The sequence below is a fragment of the Cibotium barometz genome, chromosome 57 (genome assembly GCF_041138505.1).
Source record: "Cibotium barometz isolate CiBa-2024 chromosome 57, ASM4113850v1, whole genome shotgun sequence".
Taxonomy (NCBI): Eukaryota; Viridiplantae; Streptophyta; class Polypodiopsida; order Cyatheales; family Cibotiaceae; genus Cibotium; species Cibotium barometz.
The window spans coordinates 562,537-588,433 of NC_141102.1; the positions used below are offsets into that span (position 1 = coordinate 562,537).

Genomic DNA, 25,897 nt, shown 5'->3' on the forward strand with positions numbered 1-25,897 from the left:
ATTCCCCAAAGGCAATACAACCCTGACTTTATAATTTTAACTCTGATTGGGCTCAGTTTTGACCAATCACATATTAATTATAGTGATTAAGTGAGAAAACTGGTGATTAACGCCACGGCTAAAATTTGGAGGCTTCAATTGAGCTTGTGGAAAGCAATTATGATGGGGATTTTTGCATAAGTTTCTTGCCCTTGCTAAGAACAAGTGGCACACTAAATATCTCAAGCTCAAATCAGCCTCACTAATCATTATGAAGGAGTATATAAAAGTTCTTAATCATAAGATTGGTTTATTTCATTTTTATTTTATAATTCCTAGACTTCCTCCGTCCGAACAGATTGTTTTCATCCCACAAGGTATTGTAATGTATTTCTATGGTATCACGGGCCTCTTTCTCAGATTCTACCCATGGTGTACCGTATTTTGGAACGTGGGCAGCAGCAGATACAATTTATTTTATAAATAGGAAGGAATCTTCTTAATTTCTCAAATACGGTCCAAAACCGGCTCTACTGTGCTCAATCACATGTATGGAACCAGATTAAATTCAGTTTGTGAGCTCCCTGTACCATGTTCCAAGCTCACTTAAGAGGTCTTGACCCAATTTTTGTTGAAATATACAAGTGAATGGGTGTGTGCAGGAACAAGCCCTTAGCAAGAGGCTATAAAAGAGAGTCTGTAAATGAGTGGGTAGTAGTGAAAAGGTGAGTGGAATCTACTGGGAGAGAATAAAGGGTAGCATGAGAAGTTCTAGGATGTGTGGAGATATTCTGGGAAAAGTGAAGAGGTGGAGAGAATCAAGCAAAAGAGGTGGAGTGAATCAAGGAGAGATCAGTGGGATTAGATGCTTGGCATCTTGTAGATGTAAACACTATAAATTGAGGCATTGGCCTAATGAGTATTTGCTGGTTTTTTGAGTATCCATGCCTACATTAAGCTATCAGTTTTAATTGCACTAATCTTGTCTTAATCATCGTCTAATAACTTTGCTAATGATGTTGATTCTTGCATTTGATTCACCATAGCTCATCACTTTTGCTTGCATTTTAACAATTTTGTGTGTTTTGGGAGAAGAGAAGAAAAAACCAATCGACACAAATCGGGCACAGTGCAAGTTTGATGAAATCCTCTAGTGTAGTAATTCGCCTAGGTGTGGGAGAGATGTGGTCAAGAGGGCTTTGCAAATGGTGCAGAGAATGACTAGATCGAAGCCTTGTAATCTCAACCACTTTCTCAAGCTTGGGATTAGTGATAATGCAATGGAATTAATGAGTTGAGAAAAGCTAGTATGTAGCTAATGGAGAATCTCAAGAGGAAAGGGGAGCCTATGATACCATGTAAAGAATCATGGTGCCCTAAGCAATGGCTATGGAAGCTTGCTAACTCTAAATGCATAAACACACTTAATGAGCTAAGAAAAGCTAGTATGTAGCTAATGGAGAATCTCAAGAGGAAAGGGGAGCCTTTGATACCATGTAAAGAATCATGATGCCCCAAGCAATGGCTATGGAAGCTTGCTAACTCTAAATGCATAAACACGCCTAACCTAATCTATGGTGGTGGGTGATACCTAGATGAACACATGGTGTTGTGTGTGTGTATACTAACTAAGAATTGCACTTAAGCTAATTAGGTTACAAGATAGATTAACTTGCACTCATAGAGAAGCTTAAGATGCTTGTGTACTTCCATGTTTGAAATGACCCCTTTTATATGGGTGAATAAAACATTAGCTTTGCTAGCTCATGTGGGATAATTCAGATTTGCTTGTGACTTCTTGTTGGACAATGTCTTCTTTGGCTTAACTCACTCCCTACCAACTCATGTGCTCAATGGCACCACATTTCTCAACAAGGAAACCATTTTGAGACCAAAAAGCCCTATAGTGAGAGGGAAAATTTCATTGTATATGGCAAGGGAAACGATTTGTAATCCTATAGCCGAGGTAAGACCCAACAAAGAGAGAGGAACATCTAACCTCCAAGGGAGAGAGAACAGTTACGTAAGAACTGGTTCCTATAAAAAGAATTGGAACAGCAACCCCATTCAAGCCTATCAAACCTATTCATTTAGAATAGGAGAACTGCAAGAGTGGAGAGTCATGAATATAGACATGCAAGCATATCAGTAACTCACGAAGCACCAATATATAGGTATCATGACACACACAGGATTCTCTCAAGCCATCGAGAGAAACATCTTATAGAGTACCAACTTATGGATACACAAAACCATCTTATACCCATATGCCTCCTAGAGTTGAGCTGAGATGCACAACCACTATGGCTCCCAAGTCAATAGCAGAACCAACCAAAACAAGGGCCACTGGAACTCAGTTCTATGATGATGAAGACAAAAATGACATTATCCCCCCATTAGGAGGCTTTTCTTGAACTTCAAAGTGAACAAAGAAAGCATAGACAAGCTTGCCCTATCGGATATGGGTGCAGGAAAAGGGTAGTTAAAGCTTGAGTTCCACATAAAGTCTTATCCTGTGGTGGAAGGTATTTTTTATGTAATAATGATTGCAGGTACTCTGCCATAATAAATCATCCTTGGAAGAGGATGGATAGCTAAGCACGATTGCAACATTGAATAGAGGACAAGGACTCCGATTCTCAAATTTGAGCAAAGAACCATGAGTGTCCTTCGTTTGCAAAAGGAGAATCGGGAGACAAATCTCCTCGAAGATCCAGAAATTACTCGCTCTATTACAAGTAAGATTGATCAAAATGTCCTCCTGCTATTTCTCTTGAGTAACCTTCTTCTAGGACATTCACAAATTTCTCCTCTCATACGCATCTCCTTAGCACATTAGTAAGGTGCAGCTAGCTTGATAAGCTACCGATTTTATCCGTATTCAATGAGAAATCTTATGGAAAACATAAGCAAGTTACTTTGATATTTCATCGTTCCATTCAGCTACCAAATCCAACTTGAATAAAAAACATCTGGAAGATCATCATCAATGTCAGATGGTAGCAGGTTCACCATTAGTAATTTGAGATAGATCTCCAGTTAAAACATGTTGGGACCATTTCCTTAAAGTGAGTGTAAAGTCAAATAAAAGCAATCAGCATCTGTCCAATTATGCAAGGCTTGTTTATAAGATATGATAAAGCCTGATAATCTACCAAAAAAAAACAAACTTACTGGTCAAAAGATAAATAACGATATTCTTCACAATGTATACCATGGCCAATCCTTCTCTTTCTGTGTGGTGTGATGTAGTTCTTTTCAGCACCATTGAGTTATAACAGACATGGTAGTCTAATTTGTATTCCCTTGGTTGTGCCAACACACATACAATTGAAAAACAAAAGATTAAGTCCCAATTGGGTGTCCCAATTGGGTGGTCTCAAGATAGATGCACTAGCCAGTAATGCATTCTTAAGTTCATCATATGCTTTTTGGCATTCCTCCGTTTATTTAAAGACTATAAAATTTCAAGATAAGTTTAACTTAGTTGTCATCTATGGAAATGGTATTCTTGGACATGATATGTCTCTAAATTACCCTACACGATTCATATTTCAATTGATTTTAAGGATATTCAATATAATCGACACCTTAGAAACACTTACCAGATGGTCTTTCCATTTTGGGTGAGTGCACGTTCAAACCACTTTTTCATGCAGTGCAAATTAATCGTTGAAACGTGGCAAGAGCATTTGTTAGTCCAAAAGGTTTGACATATGGAACAAGTACACTAATCATGTTAATAGATTATGGATGAAGTCTATGTCGGCCCAAAATATTGTTACAAGTTTGCCGAAGTTTAAAGTTGATGGAGCATGCTAGTTTGGTAAAAAAGCAAGCCAAGCATTCTTTCATGCATGAAAAGCACTTCAATCTAAGGCCATTGAATGTTATACATTCGGATGTATGGCGGCCAACCAAAATTGCACAACAATTATAGGTTACAGGTATCATGTTATATTTATTGATGATCACACTAGGAAAGTGTGGGTTTATTTCATGCAGGATAAAAGTGAGGTGTTGGCTCACTTTAAGATATTTAAAGCCTTGGTCAAGAAGGAAAAAGGTATGCAAATAAAATGCATGAGATCGAATGGTGGGGGAGAGTATTTTTAGAGCCCTATACATGCTTGCAAGCATGTATAGAGCTCTAATGCATACATAGGGTTCTATGTATGCATAGAGCTCTATGCATGCTTAGAATGCTTACGTAGAGCTCTATGCATACTTAGAGCCCTATGTATGCATAAAATCTCTATGTAGGGCTCTATTCATGCACGAATAGAGCCCTATCTATGCATAGATCTCTATACGTATTCTTCAATGCCCTTTGGGGTTAGTGGCCTTTCTAGGGCCATCTCTTTAGGGGATTTTTAAATCAGGATGTTGTCTTCCATAGCGTGAAAAACCTTATGGTGAAGTTAGGAGTTGATTTTTAACTTTCTATATTAATAGTGGGTTTAGCAGATTATAGTAGAGAAAAGAAAATCTACTTTTCTTCAAACCGATACTATTATGAAAAATCAGTTTTGAATACGGTGAGACATTTGGTGTGGGTCTTGTCAATTGAGATGGCCAATTAGAGCTACGTGCTGTCAATTTTGAATTTTGACATCTAGCTAAGATTTTCATTTTATGTAAAAAACCACACTACTTTGGCATGGTGCATATAGTTAATTTTTTTTTCTTGTTTTCTAATTTCTACTAGTAGATTATTTATGTGTTTTGTTGTGACATGCATGATGTTCAGAGAGGAATGAAGACTAGATTAGGTTTTTCTATGGTGGTTTTGATAGCATCTATGTCTTGGGGTACTATTCAAAGAAGTGCATGATACAAGTAAGGACATAAGTTCATGATGCAAGTAAGGACAAAAGACTTTAAACAAAAAAGAAGTCGATGAGGAAAAGCAACAACAAAACAAAAGGGAATAAGAAGAACAAACAATCTAGATCTAGATTTAGGTATGTGTGTATCCAATAGCAACTTTATGGATATTTGATATAATCGACACCTTAGAAAAAATTGCACATATGTGTTATTAGTGCTTTCAGCATGTTGCGGGTAATAAGGTGAGGATTTTTGATGAACCACCAAGAAACTATTTAGGAGACACTCAATTACCTCGTTGCGGTGTGAGCGTAAGCCTTCTTAGAGGCCTTGGCCTCTATCCATTTGGTGAAACAGACACAATGATGTAGCATGCTTGGGTTTCTCGTGGTGCAGAGTAGGTTAAAGAAAATAATCTGGGTGAGGATCCCAAACTAGTTTCCATAGTTAAAGACTTAACCTTGGATGAAGAAAAAGAGTTGGATAAACTCCTAAAATGCAAGGACTGTTGCTTTTCTTCAAAATACATGGATATGAAGGGAATTCCTAGAAGTGGTGTGCAACATACCATCCTTATCATAGTCAAAGGTTATGAATTGGAAGACACACCACATGTGTAGTAGCCCAACCTTCCTCAAACCATAGAAAACCCAAAATATGTCACTGTGTGAGAAAAACTCAGTAACCATGAAAACCAACTAACATTTGTACATCCCATCCAGTATTCGTTTTTGTTGTTACATTTCATACGAAAGAAAAATGTCAAAAAAAATTATATAAAAAAAATATGAGAGAAGTTTAATTAACAATATCTAAAGCACTACATCGTCATTCTATGCTCAAAGTTTTATGTTCAATTCACTAAATAAATTTAAAGTGACATATTTTTCGAACAATGATATTTAATTTTAAATGGCATACTTAATGCCTAAATTAACTAAGATATTTAATTTTAAAAGGAGAAACGATTGACGTCTTAAAACAGACATCCATGTATTCTTAATTTTTTAAATTATATTAACATTAGCAAATGTAAATTAAACTTAGAAAACAACACAAAAGAAATTGACAAGTGTGAAGTAAGCTTCAAGCACAAGACAACTCCTCAATCATAAAACTAAAGAGATTGACAAGTGCGAAGCAAGCTTCAAGCACAAGGCAACTCCTCAGCAAAGTTTCCTTAATCATACCAAAGGGGAAAATAAAAGCCAAAGGTTTTACTTTTTAATTTTTAACATTCTTTAAAGCCGAGAACAAGGATTACTGTGACTCCTCAAAGCCAAGACCAAAGAACACAATGAGGAATAGCTCCTCAAGAAGCTCATGCAAAGGAGTTACATGTGCTGCGAGAATTTATTGACCAATATTCAACAGTTCCAAATCTAGCAGCCATGGACACACCATCAGATTCTTCAAGTTGACCATCACCCTCATCATCTGTTTATATGCCATTATTGCTCTAATCCCAATGTGCTCTACTGTGACATCAATGAGGGTCTTAACCTCCATGTTTAGGCACTTTGTGGATGAGGGGTGGGTTCTTGTGAAGGAGAAGTGGGGAGAGGGGGGTCTTCGTGGAGTAACAATGCCAAGGAGTGCAATTAATGACTCTTTTTCCACTATGTGGTAAGTCCCCTATAACAACCCCTTATTCTCTTATGATTCGTATTTTCACGAGTTTGCATCCGCTTCAAGGTAAAATGATTAATATCATGTTACTCTAAGCATGCTATGATGATGCAAACAGACTGATAGAGTGGGCAGGGTTTTTGTTTCATTACAATCCTTAAGACGTTAACTTGTCTCTAGTATGTCACTCTTTAGCGAAATCGGTTTTCTGGAAGCGAGATCTCATATAATTGAAGAGCTGAATTTGACTAGTATTCAGGACAAGAGTAATGCCTTCATTTGTTTGTAAACATCACAGATCTCTAAAGGTTTGTAAAGATCACAGAACTCTAAAGGTTTGATCTCACTTTCGGCTATCCTCCTCCCTCTTTAAAAAACAATCTTACGTTACAGCCTGGGGAAAATAAACCATGCAACTGTTATTTACCAAACACAAGTTAAAAGGGCAGGATTCCATGTGTGAACATTTGCCAGTAGCAAGAGTCTTTTTATGAAGAAACCCAGCAGTCAGTTTACAGTCAAAAATGGATCCTTGTGAAGGCTAAAATTGTAGTAGACAACTTATTCTAAAGTCCAAAGCAAAGCTTTCAGGAGACATCCATATATAGCTTGGAAGTCTTCTCAATGCAGAATTGTCAATGGCAGGATCTCAGAAGAGGGTGCTAATCACACAATGCCCCGTCCTTATTGATGTTACACCAGTCCTTGCTGTTTAAAGACATTGTACATTGCTGTTCCGATCTTTGCAGGTGACTCCACTACAGTGACTCCCGCCTCTTTCAGAGAACGTATTTTATCTTGGGCGGTTCCCTTTCCTCCTGAAATAATAGCTGCAATCATAACACAAAAAACAGAAAACAAAACCCTCAATTTGATTAAATAAAAAAAACTCTTTTTGTTTGGACGCTTCTTGTCCAAGCATGATTTGAACTAGCTCTCTTTAATTCCCAAGCAAGCATCTCTAGACTAAAGCGGGCCAGTGCTTGAACTAGTCATACAATAAACAAATAGAAAAAATCAAGGTTAATTAGATTGTGGTTCCCAGAGTTCCTTCATGTAGCACAAAGCTAGGAGAGACAAACCTCCAGCGTGACCCATTCGCCGTCCTGGTGGTGCAGTAAGCCCCGCAATGAAAGAAACTACGGGCTTCTTTGTACCAGATTCCTAAACAAGAAGAGATTATCACTAAACCAACAAAAACAACCTTCTTCCAGTCTGACTGTAGTAGGTGACATCTCTCTCTCTCTCTCTCTCTCTCTCTCTCTCTCTCTCAGTTTCCACACGTTAAGTGACTTTTATGACACTCACAAAAGACTGCCCTAGTTGCGTTAGTTGAAAAGGCCTTTGTTTATAAATAGGATCCTTACACGAGTCTTTCTTAGCAGCCAAGAGCGAGAGAAGATCAAAGTCAGATATCAATGGTCGCAAATCAGTCTGACGACTGGTTTCTTGCTCTATTCGAAAGAGAGTTCAATTTTCAGCATTCATTCTAAACATTCACCTTTGTTCATTCTAGTAAATATACATTAGTCTAGGTTGAGATAATCATATCTACTGCTATCCATTTCTATTTCCTCTGACATCGGTATTACAACATGGTTTCTCTCCTAACTAGCAAAGGCGACAATTTTGATTGGAAATTTCAGATATCCAATCCTCCTCAAACGCAACTATTGAAGACATGGATTCTTTGTTATGGCCCCAAAGGTCATAACATGGCCGGCATATTATTTGAGGCCAGGCTTATACCAAGGGGTAGCCCTAAATAGGGACCCTGCGTGTATAAAGTGACTTATGGCACTTACGGCATAGGTTAGTGTGAAATGCTTATTTATTGATGAGTGTGCTTTCTACTTTCCTGCTTTATTTACAGCCCAACCCTATATATGTGAGTTATTAGCTCTTAAGAGGATATCCCTCTTAGGGAGGATTCTCTAGGGATCAAGACCCAAGCGAGGCAATGCCGGGGTTTGGGTGACAAGCATGGTCGTGGTGCTGGTCTAGCCCTAGCTTGGAGGTGCTCCAAATGGAGCTATGGTTGGGAGTGAGCCGCCAGTCACCATACTTGTTGGTTAGTGTGTTTGAGTTTGTCTTGCAGGAGTTAGTTGCTCAGGAGTAAGGGGATGTTCCAGTCAGATGTTCCATTTGGAATAAGAGCCGCTCGACCTCATTGCTGTTGCTAACCGGCAGGACGTAATCATTTGACTCGTGTTTTTCCTACATGGAACTTTTTGTTGTGTAAGTGATTTTTGTTGTGGGGAAGACCATGCCTATGGTTTTATGTTTTGCTATGTGCTACCTTGACGATGCCTTTTCATGATGGATATCACAAGCATGGGCATGTATGCCAACTATATGCTGATTTTTACAGGCTTAGCAGGGCTTAACAAGGATTTGATGCAACCTTACATACTTGGTAATGAGCGCTGGAGCTTTAAGCAAACACGCGTGGGTTGGCATCCTTTGTACCAGACATGGGTGGCTCCTTATTTGAGGACTGGATACCCTGTGGCTGCCTGTCCCGTAGGAACTCTGCTACATGAAGATCGGGGTCTTCATTATACTCTCCTTTGAAAACTGGTAATGGGACAGCATTGACAGGTGCTCGTTCACATTTCCAAAAGCTATCTGGATTGGGATAGCACCTATGGGTGCTCCTTGATATGCCATGTCAGGGAATAGTAAGGGTGGAGCTTCTAGGGCTCTCTCTACACCTCCTCCTCCTTCTTGGGCTAACCTCTGCCTTTCTCTCCTCATGAACCTTTGCAACCTTTCACGGGCTTGGTCTCTTATTTGTTGGTTCATTACCCTTCCTTCCCTTGCATCATTTTCCTACTCTTACTAGGTGGCATATGGGCAGGCCGTATGGCGTTGGTTAAATGGGAGGTCCACATTAAAGCTTTGTCCAAATTGAACCTGTAAAAGCAAAACTTAAGCATTGAATCACAAAAAACAGCGCACGATTTAAAAAAGCAAACTATACACGATAGTAAAATAACGTGTATTTTTGTGGAAAGAGCATACAACATCATCAATTTTTACTTAGCAAAAAGCTATTTGATTTTTGCTCTCTTCTTATCAAAGGCCAGACCAACGTCATGACCATGCATGTTGTCCAAACCCCAGTATCCCATACCACCAGATCCCACTAGCCAAGTACATGGCTAGACCTATGGCCAAGGCTTTGCTTGGGTCTTGATCCCTGGGGAATCCTCCTTAAGAAAGATGTCCACTTGTTAGCCAATAACTCACTTGTATAGGGTTAGCAACTTAGGCTATAAATAAAGTGAGAAAGCACACTTATAAATATATAAGCCCTTTCAACTAACCTATGCCTTTTTCCTTGGTACCCTTAGCGTCCTTATCAAGTGCCGCCCCTTTATATAAAGCCTCAAATAATATGCCAGCCACGTTATGACCATTGGAGCTATAACATACTCGCTTCTTTTAACTCTGCACCTCCTTCATCTACTGGAGAACTTAATAGAAAGAAAGTCGAGAAAGTGCCTCCTAAGAGACTCCACAATCACCCCCAAGAACCACCATCTCCAATACAATTTTTTTACTTGATTAGCATCTCTGCAGCACTCCTATTTCCAAGTACTTTTCACAATAGTGCTAAATCAATTTTAACTCGAGTTAAACATACCAGGTTAGATCCTCCAACCAAATGAATTCATCATCTGAAGCAAGACCATTTCCAAACATAACCTCTGAACTCTATGTGAATCCAGTTTAGTTTCCGCATTGGTGTGTTAGTTGAATTGGATTAATGCTAAGGAAAAGCCATTGACGCTAATGAACTTTTGATAGCACACAAAAGAGAAGACCAAACACACCTAAACTACTATATATTGCCCAAACATGATTATTTGCAATGACTAACATAGATCATAACTCAGATTGAGCCCAGAATGGTGTGCATAAATTAATGATGCATGGTTGTAAACACTAACGTAGATGCCGTGCTATCTTGCAAGCATTGTCTCCCATGATGCCTGCTGCTCCAAATGTTGTGTGTGTGGTTCACTAAGTATCCAAGATAATCCATGAATGACCCAAAATTTGCCTATAAATATGCTGGTTGGCCAGCACTTTTCAAACCCAAAAACATTATCATATGTCATAAACCATGTTCATATTGTGCCCAATATGTGTCCCACTTGCAACCTGGGCACTTATGGGCACCTGGTTGTCAAATTTGTTCCAATTCTACCCCTAGATCTGCTCATTAGGCAGCTACAACTATAGGTCATGTCCATTTACATCCCTTTTGGGGTGTGCACATGACATTCCCTATCACCATTTGGTCCACCCTTATGATTTGGGTAGTGTTCAGTTAGTCTGGACTTATTTTACAAAGGATGTGAACAAGGGAATGATGGATTGCCATGCAATCTGGAACTCCATGAATTATGATTTCACACATACATGGTATGGTGTGCACAAGTACAAGCTCATATTTATGAGATATGGACATTTCACATGGTAGTAGACACCTGTGGAGGTCAAAAATTTGATCTGGACTTATTTTACAAAGGATGTGAACAAGGGAATGATGGATTGCCATGCAATCTAGAACTCCATGAATTATGATTTCACACATACATGGTATGGTGTGCACAAGTACAAGCTCATATTTATGAGATATGGACATTTCACATGGTAGTAGACACCTGTGGAGGTCAAAATTTGATATGGAACCTTTACAAAAATTTAACTAGCATGGATATGCCTGAAAGATGGCCACAAAACATAAGTTTTATGAGATTTTTTTCAGTTATGTAGTTTATAAGGTTTATAAGTGTGTGCATGTACCAGGCTTAGTTAGTACGAAAGGTACAATACGGTACGGTACGATAAAATACGATACTAATTGGTACCTTAAAATTTTTTGAGGTACGGTACGATATTAGTACGTTTTTTTATATATATACTTCCTAAACTTCAAAATTGTAGACAAGAAGTTACAAAATAGTAGAACCATGAACATAATGTCATCATGCCATTAGAGTACAAAAAAGGGGCAAAAAACGGCCAAAAAAAACGGGTAGAAAACGGGCAAAAAAAACGGCTACTTCCAACGGGCAGAAACTAGGAAAAATCGTACCTAATCGTACGGATAGGTACGGTACCGTACGGTACGAATCGTGCGTACGATCTCATCCGTACGACGTACGGAACTAAGCCTCGCATGTACACACTCACTAAAGTTGGGCAGCCAACAACTAATAATTTATAAGTGAATACACACCAAAGGAGGACTAAAACACAAGTTTGGGCACCTGGGAGCCAAAATTAGCTCCACGAGTTACTAAAAAAGGGCCCGCTAGGTATTTTGAGTTGCATGAGTTGCTAAAGAGGGGCAGGGGAGTCATTGTCAACTGGTTGACTCCATGAAGGGGGCTATTTCAGCTGGTCGGCTGCATATGTGCATGAGGCTGGCATAAACATGTGCTTTTCCTGCTCTCTTTCTCTCTTGCGCAGACTTACAGGTGGTGGATTTGCTGTTTTTTCTCTGATCGATAGCCCCCGAGAAGGCTCTACAGTGCCCTCTCTCCTTCATATGCATCAGCAGAGCTTCCTTGATGCATCCTATACAAACACAAGCTCTTCTTTTAGGTGTTTTCAGGCTGAAAACAGAAAATTCAGAGCCAGACAGCATGCTTTATCGTGACAGAAGTGATTCTTTTTGCATGCTCTTGGGTGCCAGAGGTGTTTTCATGGTGACCCGAGCATAGATAGTGCCTCAGGGAGCGATTTTGGAGAGTTTCATTGTGAAAAGCTGCTTGCTTCTCAAGAAATCTCTAAGACTTTGGCCCTAAGTTACAAGTGTAGAATTTTGTGAGTTTGTGGGACACTGTTCTCGCAAATTCAAATTTCTCTTTAATTGGAAATCATATGAACGTGGAAAATTCTCGGTGCTAAGCACCCGCATCCTTTATACTCAAGGAAATCATATGAACTCGGAAAATTCCCGGTGCTAAGCACCCGCATCCTTTGTTGTGAAAGTTTAATCTTGAGGAATCCGAATAGTTTCTATGCGGGCGCGGCCATTCCAGTCCAGTGTGGTGTCAAACTCTTGAAATTTTGTTGCTTCCATTGTGTGTCTCTGTTATTTTTGAAGTGCCTTGTCTGTATCCAGATTTAGATTTGTTACATTCCCTCCTGTTAAACTTGAAGCAAACTTAAAGAATTGGGGCACATGCACCTTTGCTCCATCCTTGGTCCAATCCAACTATAGGCTCAGCTCCAAGCTCTCTATCTCTGCTTCTAGAATGGGCTCCATTGGGATTGTGGGCTTCATTGGGTATACAGCCACTTCCTCCGGCTCTTACTCCAATGTGTCCTCTACCACACATGACAGAAATCCATGGAGATACTTTCTTATACCTTTCTGGGAATTTCTAATGAATGCAACAAGTCTCAAGCATTTCACCTTACTGACTTTCTCTCCATCCATTTGCATCTTTGGCAAACACGAATTCTTCCTAGCCAAATCCAACATCCATTGAACTCCAAAGGTCTAGCACAAAGACTGTCATGACATTCGAAAGCACTTTTTTCCTCGTACCTTTAACATCAAAAATGTACTTTTTTCATTCACAATAGCAATCCATTCCAAATGGAATACACATCCTTTTCCTCCCCATCAAAAGTGAGTCATCTCACCCATTTGGTAGTGCCCCTTGGATTTGAAGCCATATATCACCAAAAGATTTGCTCATTTTTAAAAAGGCCATGAAAAGAATGGTAGAAACCAGATCAAATTTCCATGGAACTCAGCATATTCACAAAGTCAATCCAGCTTAAGACAACTGCCACCATGCTCATAGTGTATTTCCGAAATCTAAGCTTTTAACAAACTCTGACGAACGCGCCTTTTCGATCCCTAAGGTCAGATGCGTTACAGAAATACTCAAGAAAAGAGTTATCTACATAGACCACAAAAACAATCCCATAAAGCTAGCCATTCCACTTCTTTAACTCATAGACAACAGCACAAGGTTTGTTCTCATGCATTGGCAACAAATGTGTGTTAATTAGCTTTTGCATTGGCTGAATTTACTAAAAATGAAGTATGCTTTACTTGTGGATTACTTACTCTTTCATGTGGCTATTGCCCCATGCATGTACCCATATTTATACATGAAAGTTCAGACCTATCCAGAACTGACTTAAGAGTGTATAATCATAAGTTTAGCTGGCTGTCCGGAACTTTCAGATTGTATTTCCACGCGTTATTCATGTAAGCATTCATGGAACAAAGATTTTGATCTACGAGTGAGCATAATGTTCACACGATACAACTAGAAAAGAAGATTAATAAAAACAGAATATTGAACACAATTCATATCACAAAGTAACGCATTCAAATTTCACATGCAAAGCATCACACATAAAAGAAGAAACCTCATTTGAATGCTCTCTTTTATTAGTAAGAGAGAGAGAAAAAAAACTTGCTAAAATGATCAACAATCATTAAACACTATATTACGCTTACTAAAACCAAACCCATCCAATGGAACCAAATCCCGGAACACTTGGGCAACAAACAGACAGCACAATACCAGAAACAAACTTTGAGACGCAGCGAAAGAACCATAAACAACACCAAAAACACAGCACTGAGCCGGAACAGTCGGCCCCTGTAGGAACTTCTTTATTCAAGGGAGAAACTGTTATAACAGAACAAGGTGCGGGTGCAAACTTCCACAAAGCTTCAGCAAACACTTGCTCGGAAATCTAGGTACAAACAGCACCAAGAACTAGAACAAATCAGCCTTGGAATAGCCCCCAAAATCAGTGGCCAACTCTAGAACAAGAGAGAGAAAGTGCTGCCCTGCTGTACAACAGATATCCTGCTGTACGGCCAGTGCATCAGAAGAGAGAAAACTGCTGTCTTGCTATACGACCAGCACTCGGGAGAAAGAAAACTGCTCTACGGCCAGCACTCAGGAGAGAGAAAGTGCATGCTGCCACCTTGCTGTACAGCCAGCACTCAGGAGTGAGAAAAGCACCAGACAGCTGCTGCTGTTGTGTACGCCCAGCGCACAAAAGAGGGGAAACAAGCTGCCATTGCTGTACGGCCAGCATTGAGAGGGAAATTGGACTAGAAGGCTGCTGCCCTGCCGTACGACCAGCGCTCAAGAGAGGAGAAGAGCACGCTGCTACCCTGTTGTACAGCGCTCAGCAGAGGAGAGGACTGCTGCCTGCTGCCAGGAGATATGAGGGCACCTGAAGATCCTCCATGCTTTTATAAAGTCGACCAGCCCAATAATAGCTGTGCTTCTTTTCCCCCTTCTTGCCAAAAGTGGCTAAATATGCTCAAAATATCAACTTTTGTGCTTTCCCAACTTGTTGGCCATGTTTATGCTAGGCGCCTCCCTCTGTCCAAGCCTCAAGGATCTATTCGCAGTCATCTCCTGTCTGTACACTATGTCTATGTTGTGGGTGTGCCCACCCATTTTAGTGTTTTCCCATTTTTTCTCACTCTCCATGTATTTTTCCCTATTTTTCAGAGGAGTGGTTGGGTTGTCGGCTGCCCCCAGATGCTGGCCGACTGTGATTTTACTGCCTGACTCTTATTATGCAGTCCTGGCGACTACATGCATGGTGTATATAGTAGAGTTACACAGCTTCTCTCTCTCTCTCTCTCTCTCTCTCTCTCTCTCTCTCTCTCTCATCTGTGTCTTGCTCTCTACAACAGTTGTCTTCATTTCCATTGTGCATTCTGACAAGATCTAGGCCCAAAATAATAATAAGTCCGGTCACACTGTAATGATGTGTGAACTTATTGACTCATAAACCTTATATGCCACCTTAATGACTAAAATCCCATGTTGCTCATGTTCTATAGCCATCTTTCAGGCCAAACTTTGCCAGTAAATACTTTAGCTTTTCTTTTGTGGAAAATCCCCGTTCACACCTTGGCTCTGCTCAATATGTGAAACACTCGTCAAGACTGGTGAAGGGACTAAATGGTGGCACTTACCCGGACTGTGAGGTAGATTTGTCACAAAATCCATAGATTTGGCATTCAATTGCAAGTGCAGTAAGGTTTCCAGCGGGTGTACTTGCAGGTACAATAGGGTTTCAGCAAGTACTTGCAGGTACAATAGAGTTTTCCAGCCGATACATAGTCAATGCAAGTGCAGACACCACGTACATAGTCAAGTACAAGTGCAGTCAACAGGTACACATACAAGTACAGGGCAGTCAACATGTACAGAGTAGTATGGCAACTTGCAACAATATGGCTGCAAGGAGAGTTTCTGTGAGGATGTCGATTTGCAGTTGACAGCCAAGAGAGTCATGCACGCTTTCCAATGTGATGAGAAGCAAAAGAAGAAGAAGATATATTAACGTCTTGCAAATGACCCAACAAGTCTACGAGACAAAAGGTGTACAATGTGTCCACAGAATCTCATCATGGAAAAAAAGACAACATAACAAAAAAGAACTAACACTAATCCCTAGGTAACTGTAGATATATATGGATCATCATCGTTATCCTTATGATGGAGGATCAACATCTGCATCATTATGGACACAAAGTGGGTGTAGAGGTTTTAATCCTCTCCTTGTGTTCCTCACAACTTTGGGTCTTGTCATAACTATAAGACCCTCTGCCTGGATAGAATAGGCAAAAAGCTGTGCTTTGATACCAATGAAACCAAACCCGTCCAATGGAACCAAATCCCGGAACACTTGGGCAACAGACAGACAACACAGTACTAGAAACAAACTTGACGCAGCACAAGAACCATAAACAACACCAAAACACAACACTGAGCCGGAACAGCCGGCCCCCCATAGGAAGTTCTTTATTTAAGGGTGTAACTGTTACAACAAACCAAGGTGCGGGTGCAAACTTGCACCAGATTCTCCACAAAGCTTCAGCAAACACTTGCTCAGAGATCTGGGTACAAAAAGCACCAAGAACAAGCACAAATCAACCTTGGAACAGCCCCCAAAATCAATGGCCAACTCCGGAAGAAGAGAGAGAAAGTGCTGCTCTGTTGTACGACCAGCGCTCAGGACAGAGAAGGTGTTGTCTTCCTGTATGGCCAGCACATCAAAAGAGAAAGAAAACTATTGTCTTGTTGTACGACCACCACTCAGGAGAGGGAAAACTATTGTACGGCCAACACTCAGAGGAGAGAGAGTGCACGCTGCCGCCCTGCTGTACGACCAGCGTTCAGGAGTGAGAGAAGCACCAGACAGGCTAACAGCTGCTACTGTTGTGTATGGCCAGCACACAGAAGAGGGCAAACAGGCTGCCGTTGCTGTACGACCAGCACTCAGAGGGAATAGAAGGCTGTTGCCCTGCCGTATGACCAGCGCTCAAAAGAGAAGAAGTGCATGCTGCTACCCTGTTGTACAGCCGGCGCTCAGGAGAGGAGAGGACTGCTACCCGTCACGAGATATGAGGGTGACTAAAGATCCTCCATGCTTTTATAAAGTCGACCAGCCCAATAATAGCTATGCTTTCTTTTCCCTTTTTGCCAAAAGTGGTTGAATATGCTCAAAATATCAACTTTGGTGCTTTTCCAACGTGTTGGCCAAGTTTATGCTAGGCGCCTCTCTCTATCCCGGGATCCAGACCCAAAATAATAATACGTCTGGTCACACTTTAATGATGTGTGAACCTGCTGACTCATAAACCTTATAAGCCACCTTAATGACTAAAATCCCATGCTGCTCATGTTCTGTAGCCATCTTTCAGGCCAAACTTTGCCAGTAAATGCTTCAGCTTTTCTTCTGTGGAAAATCCTTGTTCACACCTTGGCTCTGCTCGGTGTGTGACACTAGTCAAGACTGGTGAATGGACCAAATGGTGACATCCCCTCCGTCTTATAAGACAGCTGTCCGCAACTGTATAAGCATGATACCAATGGAAATACTCTTCAAGAATTGCAGATGGACTGTCATTGAACATATTCTGATTATTAAAACCATAAGTCTAGACCCACTGTAACCATAGAATACTTGGCAGAGTTGCCACCTTTCCAAATGTTGAGGGATCCAAAATCCTTTCGGAAATTTCCCAAAACATAAGTACGAAGTAAGTACTCGGGTTGCTAGTCCTGAGAAAAAACACACCATGTCAGGCTGCATCTGCCATACATGTGTTATCATGTCAAGCTGCATATGCCACACATGCACAATAAGATAACACACCATGTTAGGCTCTATATGCCACACATGTACTGTTATGTCAGGCCCATAAGCCACACATGTATTGTCATGTCAGGCTCCATAAGCCACACATGTATTGTCAAGTCAGGCTCCACAAGCCACACATGTATTCTTGCCATGTCAGTGGACTCACACAAGAGTCCTTCCCGGGGATCCATCCACCACATATAGGCATAAACTCCCCTTGGCATGTCAGTGGGCTCACATCAAAGTCCTTCCTGGGGGATCCATCCACATACATGTAAAAGGGATAAAATCTTGTTGGCATGTTAGTGGGCTCACACCAAAGTCCTTCCTAGGGATCCATCCACATACCTATAAAAGGCATGTGCCATGCCATGATCGGTATGAGAATCCTTCCCCATAAAGCCGCCAAAACAAGCACATGTTCACACAAGCTAGGGAAGCTCAACCGGCACACTGTTGTCCAAGACAGCCCTGCATATCTTTGACCAGCCATACAAGCACAGAATACCTGCCATGTTAGGCTTCAAAACAACTCATAGTCTAGAATCGACTAGTCCATGTTACTGAACACTGGTACCCATAACAATCGGGCTTGGTACAGCCCCCCGTTGGTCCATCTTCCACTAGAGAAGCTTGTATCTTCCGTTTGTTGTGCTCCTTCTGAGCTATCGCTTCCCTAACAAAATGCATGTCACCACCATGAACAATAGGCAGATTCAGAAAAGGAGCCTTTTGGAAGAATATTTGGAAGCCTCCTCAACAACCATCAACTGATGAGGTTTAGCAAACCCCGGATCCGGTTTTACATGATATTTGCCCCGTTCATCAAGGGTAGTATCCCCTTCCTATAGAAGATAGTGAAACGCTAACTTCCTGAGATTCATTTCCAGCATTGATCCCAAGTCTAGGAAAACATTTGTAGCACTAGACTACATGATCCTTTTGCTTTCCATAACTGTCCTCACTTGAGGGTCTTCACAGTACATCCTCAAATATGTATCCTTTTCCTAAAGTTCTTGATGAAGCTACCTCGTCAAAGAGTTGTGATGCTCAAACTGCACATCAAGATCGTCAAAGAGTTATGATTCTCAAACTGTCCATCAATAATCTTGATGTACTTCTCCACCATGTATTTGAGAGTTTTAATCCTCTCCTTGAGTTCCTCACAACTTTGGGTCTTGTCCATAACTGTAGGACCGTCTGTCTAGATAGAATAGGCAAAAAGCTATGTTTTGATACCAATGAAACCAAACCCGTCCAATGGAACCAAATCCCAAAACACTCCGGCAACAGACAGACAACATAGTACCAGAAACAAACTTTGAGACGCGGCACAAGAACCATAAACAACACCAAAAACACAGCACAGAGCTGGAACGGCTGGCCCCCCATAAGAACTTCTTTATTCAAGGGAAAAACTGTTACAACAGACCAAGGCGCGGGTGCAAACTTGCACCGAATTCTCCACAAAGCTTCAGCAAACACTTCTCAAAGATCTAGGACCTAGGTACAAGCAGCACCAAGAACCAGTACAAATTAGCCTTGGAATAGCCCCCAAAATCAGTGGCCAACTCTGAAAGAAAAGAGAGGAAGTCCTGTCCAGCTGTACAACCAGCGCTCAGGAGAGAGAAGGTGCTGTCCTGCTGTATGGCCAGCGCATCAGAGAAGAGAGAGAAAATTGATGTCTTGCTGTACGACCAGCACTCAGGAGAGGGAAAACTGTTGTACGGCCAGCGCTCAGAGAGGAGAAAGTGCACGCTGCCGCCCTGCTGTACGGCCAGGGCTCAAGAGTGAGAGAACCAGACAACTACTGCTGTTGTGTACAGCCAGTGCACAGAAGAGGGGAAACAGGCTGCCGCTGTTGTACGGCCAGCACTCGGAGGGAATAGAAGGCTGCTGCCCTGCCGTACGACCAGCGCACAAGAGAGAAGGCAAATGGATAAGGCGTTTTTAACGCTTCTTAGCATGAAAAAAATGAAAAAAAAACCCACCAAATATCAGCAAGGATCAGAGCTGCCAGCTTCACCACCCAGGCATATCCAAGTCCATGGATCTCCCTCTGAACCTGAGGCTAGCCAAGGCCCAAGCCCGCAACCTGTCCCAAGCCACAACCTCTGCATCCCATACCACAAGGTAGAACGGGAACGGAACCCAGAAAGAAAATGGGAACAACACTTCATCACCATATGGCTACCATTTGCAAGCTAAGGAGATGCAAGGGCATTGCCAAGAATTTTAGATGCAAGGTCATACACCACTCTCATACGATATGATATGATCATAGAAAAATACAAAAATTCTCATTTACTCAAAAATTAGACCCAGAATGCCTTTAGCCAAGGATGCATATTTGCGGAACAGGAACGACACAAGTTATGGAATGCGTTCCCTCGTTCCCAAGGCTATTCCATGTTACTATCACAGGGGTCCAATAATCCAAGTCTTCCGCTAGACTAGGCAATCCTTGGGACAACTCCCTTGGAAACCCACAAATGAGCTATTCCCTTATATTTATAGACCCACTAGTGGTGTCCCTAACTTATGGGCACTTCACATTAGTTATAACTATAAAGTCACTTTAGACCACTTATGATAATAAGTCCCTTGATTAGACCTAGCCCCATCATATTTTCAGCGCCTATTATGACCTAGGGTCATAAAGGAAAGTAGCATGTTCAGCCCAAACACAGCAATTAACACAAACCAGTCTTAGGATTGGAGAGAGAGTTCGGTTTTCAGCAGATTCATTGTAAAAATTCATCTTTGTTCATTATGATAATATACAGTGGTCTAGATATTCACTCACTATAATAAAAGCAGCCGCATCTTCTTCTGCAGAGCCGCCGATCTCACCTATCAAAACTATTCCTGAAAAAGCACGCCATAAAGCACTTCAATTCAGTTTTGTCAAATATGCACAGCAAAGTACATATCAAAAAGGTTTAAGAACAACCAATCTACAAACAAGCAATGTAAAAAAACAGAAAATGCGTCAGTTTCTAGTAGGTCTTGAACTAACAACACACATAATTGTAGATATGTCATCCGTAAGAATCTTTTCAACCTACACATCAGCATGATAGCCAACACAATGTGTAACACACTCATGACACCACAACCAAAAAAAAAAAAACAAGCTATGTACTTTGAAAGGATGCTATCTTATATTAACTAAAATATGACAAAAGCAAGATAATTTATTATGTATCATTTCACGAGCTTTTAGAAGTAATATATCAATAGGTAACAATCTAAATCACTAAGGAACAACAATCCAGCCATCTAATTGAGTCCTTGTAACCCTTTGATAACTAGGCCAACCAAAGCACCTCCACCTACCATGCCATGCAGTGCACAATCTCATCATGTATGCCTGAACACGTAGAAGAAAATTGTACCTTTGGGAGGATAAAAGTCAATGAATGAAGAGGCAACACCATGTTAGACTCCACGCACACAGACAACTTTCTTCTATTGATTTAAACTGGGTTTATACAGTATCAAGCTCCCATGCCTGGAAGCCACTTGTTGCCATGGGAAAAACTCAACACAAAGCCCATCAGGTTTAGGGAGAAACCCATCACATAGCCACACACACACACATACATATATAAATATATACATATGTATATAGATACAGATATATATAGATATATACATTTATAAAAAATACATATGTATACGTGTGTGTGTGTGTGTGTGTGTGTGTGTATCATAGTAGCAAGAAATGGCCCCTTTTGAGCCAAAAGTTGTGGAAACTCTAATTCTCAGGAGGAGCCATTCTCTCCTCGTTTCGTAACCTTTCTTAGAAAATTTTCCCGGGTGAGCTTTGATTTTCTCCAATTTTCCTTGTTATCTCTATTAGATTATAATCGATCCCGAGTTTCTTCTCTATTTCTCTCAACTTTTTTCATCATTTTTATCTACACCTGTTAAAGACATGCCATTTCCTAGCCGTTTCTGATTCCTAGTTTCAAACCATTTTCATTGCGGAGACACCGTCCATTTCCGTTGCATGCAACTATGAGAAATATATGTATGTATATATATATATATATATATATATATATATATATATATATATATATATATATATATATATATATGTGTGTGTGTGTGTGTGTGTATGTATGTATGTATGTATGTATGTATGTATACACATACAATACATACACACACACACACACACGTATATGTATATATATACACATTTATGTATATGTATACATGTGTGTGTGTGTGTGTGTGTGTGTGTGTGTGTATACACACATGTATATGTATATATATACACATATATTTATGTATATGTATACATGTGTGTGTAGATATGTATGTATGTATGTATGTACACATACATACATACATACACACACTCCGCTACTCCTCCAGTGACTTTTCCGGCGCACCGCCACAGGTTCCCCTACGACTACCATGTTACGACTTCACCACACACACACACACACACATATATATATGCTTTTACCAAACCTATCCCATTTCCTGGTTTCAGATAAAACAATATGGTGCCAAATGACCTGTGAATGTGCAGGAGAGACCGGACCACTATGGAGTAGAGGACTTTTGAGTAAATAGACCGTGACTAGGAGAAGAAGACACTGACAGCATAAATTTTGGGACTTAAAGTGTCTGGTAAGAAATACAGAGAAAACTCCATTCTGTCAATTTAGTAACTCTTCTATATATTATAGTTGAAAGAAAATATTGGTAAGAGATACAGAGAAAACTCCATTGTATCAATTTAGTAACTCTTCTATTATTTGAAAGAAAATACTGAAAAGAAGGCAACACCTACACATGCAATCAAGGGGCTGAAAGGTGGGAAAAAGGGGACAACATATACGAGGGAAAACAGGCTGCCGGATCATTGCATTGTACAGGCATTCAAAAGATGGAAGAAAACAACAACCATGGCTAAGAACGAAAGATCAATGAGCAGCAAGCCACAAGGATGATGCAGCCATCAGCATTAGGTAGGTCAAGGTTCAAGCACACCTTCAGTCTGTGGGTCGTTCACAAATTGCTCGAGGCAATTCACAAAATTGGTACCATTGAAGGGGTCACCCCCTATGCCTACACAAGTCGATTGACCCAATCCCACTGCTGTTGTTTGGAAAACCTGCAGTATCAAGCCCGGAGAGCAATTATCCCACAGATAGGACAGGGGATTACCAATACATTTATGCATGAGTGTAACATGATACATACAGCTTCATAGGTAAGGGTTCCTGACCGAGATACAATTCCAACCCTTCCGGGTTTGTGAATGTAACCTGGCATAATCCCAATTTTGCATTCTCCAGGTTTGATGATCCCAGGGCAATTTGGACCTATTAATCGTGTCTTTGACTGTTTGTTCAAAGCAGCTTTAACACGAACCTGCAATGTATGTCAAGGATTAATTTACAAATTACTTTAAAAAGACATTCTACTGCTGAGGCCTGTTTTTTGAAAAGTAATATTTACGTGAGGAGATGCTGCCTTTTGTGCATGCACAACCTACTCTCTATTTGACAATGTATTAAGAATGCACCATATCATGTTGAGGGATTCCTTCCGTAATGCAGACAACCAGATCCAACTCAGCTTCAACGGCTTCCAATATTGCAGCAGCTGCAAATTTTGGGGGAACATAAATGACTGATGCATTAGCCTTGGTCTCCGCCTTCGCTTCTGCAACCGTGTCAAACACAGGTAGACCCAAATGCTCTGTACCCCCTTTTTTAGGGGTCACTCCTCCAACCTGTCACAGAGATCGCAAGTTTACTCTCGAGAAATAAAGACAGCTCCAGAAGCAAGTAGCAGACCAACCAAGACGAAAGGGAAAGCTCCCATATTCAGAAGGATTGGGCAGGTATAGAGGGGAACCACCTGCAGCATTGGAGAGACACATTCAACTTCCACAGCTCAGATTCAGACCCATCATACAATTTGTACTCAAGAGAACACTAAAGTTGGTTTTTATTCATCAGATGCAAGACTCAGCAGGTGGGAGGATTTCACTTGTTTGGGAGTTGGACCAGTGACGAAGCACAAGAAGGTGCTGCTTTTCATTTTTTTTTTATCAGCGTACAATCAGAGTCTGGAGTTGGTGGCAAGACCAACAAACATCCAGTACCATAGTGTGGCTCAGTTGGCTATCAAACTAAAAGTTTTAAAAGTATCAAAATTTCCAGACCTTCCTCAATCCAAGTCACATGGTTCTTCACCAAGTTTTCTTGCCTAAGTTCCACTCACTTCCACTTTTGTTTTATAATCAAGAAAAGAACAAGATTCTGGCAGGACAAGCAATTCCCAGAACCAAAGCCAAACCAGGATACAGTATCAATTCATGTGAGGGCCCCATATCATTCTTGCCCCACTATTTCTTCTTTATTCAATAAGATCAGCTTTAAACAATCACTCCTTTTCTACGCTGTCTATTAATACATCATGCACCATTTGGGCAGAGAGAGAGAGAGAGAGGACTAGGAGAAGAAAGGATCATGAGGCACACCTAGCTCTATTCTTTGGAATAAACTGGTCAGTGCATGCCATGAGATGCGGGAAAAGAAAACCAGTTCAAGAGATTTGGACAAAGATGAAAGGGACTTAACCACATAGAACCCCTATTCGATACCTGGCAACCTGCAGTGCACGGTACAACCTAACAGTGCCAGGTGCTATTAAGAGAAAGCCACTTAAAAGGCCAAATGACACGATACAAACTTCACATGTATAACAAATCTGGCTCAAGCACCTCCTTTTATCAGGATGTTGTAGGGCTTTATTGATTCTAACATTATCCTCGTATCCATGTACACAAGGCAACATTGTTGAATCACAGAACTACCCGAGTAAGTAAGCAGTACACAAGTAGCTGCTCATACAATTTTGGACAAATTTTCAATTTGGTGGTCTTGTAAGGAACACTTTCAGTGTTTGCCTATGTTGGCCTCATAGGCCATTTGGCATTTCAATGCAGTTGTTGCTATCAATTTCTTTGTTTGTTATAAATTCGCAACTTAATGATCTTATGATCACAAGCGCAAACATTTTCTACCAGAACAATAATCTGCTAATGTTAAGCTATTTTCTGAGCTAACCCACTAAATTCAGATATACAAATACAAAGTCCCAACAAAATGCTCACATGCCTAGACATTGTCATAACACTACCTTAGATACATAGAGATCACACAATCGTGCAATTTTCTGGTTCCAAAAAAACCTAAATTAGAGGTATCCTGTAGAGTTTTACAAACCCTAAAATGAACATTAGAATATGAAATAATCTTGACGATCCCGTGCAGGAGGGGGAAAGAGGCGGACCATTTTTGTGCCGTAATCTATAGCCTGTTCGGTGTGGAAGGTGCCGTTCTTGCCGGTGATGCCTTGACAGATGACGCGAGTGTTCTTGTCCACGAACACGGCTGGAGGGGCGGCGGACGTGCCGAAATGGCCTCTCTGGCTCCCGCTTTTGATCTCCGCATCCAGAAGAGTGCCCACTCCACGGCTCACCACTCTCGAGAACCTTCTCATCCTTGCGATCCACTACAGACGACGATCGAGTCTGCTTGCTTCTGCTTCTGCTGCTGCTGCTGCTTCTTCAAACACGTAAATGGGTGTACACATGTATTTAACTAGTATGGAACCCGCGCGTTGCTGCGGGTAGGTAGAGTTCTAGAAAAAATAGGCTCAGTTTCTCCAATTTAGGTCATGTTTTAAGTAAACACAATACATTATTTCAAGTGACTTCATATATACATATCTCAAAATAACATCCATGTCTCGTAGATTTATAGCGAAAACAAAAATATCATAGAGTAATGTAGCATACGAAGATGCAAAAAAAGACCAATATTACATATTCTCAAAATGCACCACAAAATACGTATTCTCAGTCAGTAATGTCAGAATCAACAAATTGAATTCTTCTCTTATGAGAAGGATCATTCATTTGTCTCCTCACAATACGCTCTCTATTGTAAAGCGGTGATCCATCCCGCACATGCTCTACTATCGATGAATGCAAAGGACCTGCACAAACGAAACAACGATAAATCAAATCTCAAAAGGACTTGCATATAAACGACACATAACGACACATAAAATCTCAAAAAAACTTATAATAGAAAAACATAATCAAAATTACCTCGTACAATAGAACATCGAGTGGATGGTACATGAGGAGCTCTAGTATAAAACCCATAACGAATACCAATGGTCATGATGGATGTAAGAAACAACCAGTCATCGGGTACTGAATACCCCTCAAATGATGCAAAGCATC

The 25,897-nt window shown here is 40.7% G+C and overlaps 1 protein-coding gene across 1 annotated transcript; it reads right to left on the bottom strand.

Annotated features, from left to right (window-relative positions):
* Positions 1–6,897: 6,897 nt before the first annotated feature.
* On the bottom strand, positions 6,898–25,240 carry LOC147606293 (succinate--CoA ligase [ADP-forming] subunit alpha, mitochondrial-like). Its single transcript, XM_086791685.1, has 7 exons — positions 24,937–25,240; positions 23,159–23,368; positions 22,834–23,004; positions 22,621–22,744; positions 20,414–20,475; positions 7,521–7,602; positions 6,898–7,268 (listed from the first exon to the last, which is right to left on the bottom strand). Exons 1-7 carry the CDS (start codon positions 25,144–25,146, stop codon positions 7,132–7,134), a joined length of 996 nt encoding a protein of 331 aa, XP_086647811.1. The 5' UTR covers positions 25,147–25,240; the 3' UTR covers positions 6,898–7,131.
* Between the last annotated feature and the right edge of the window lie 657 nt (positions 25,241–25,897).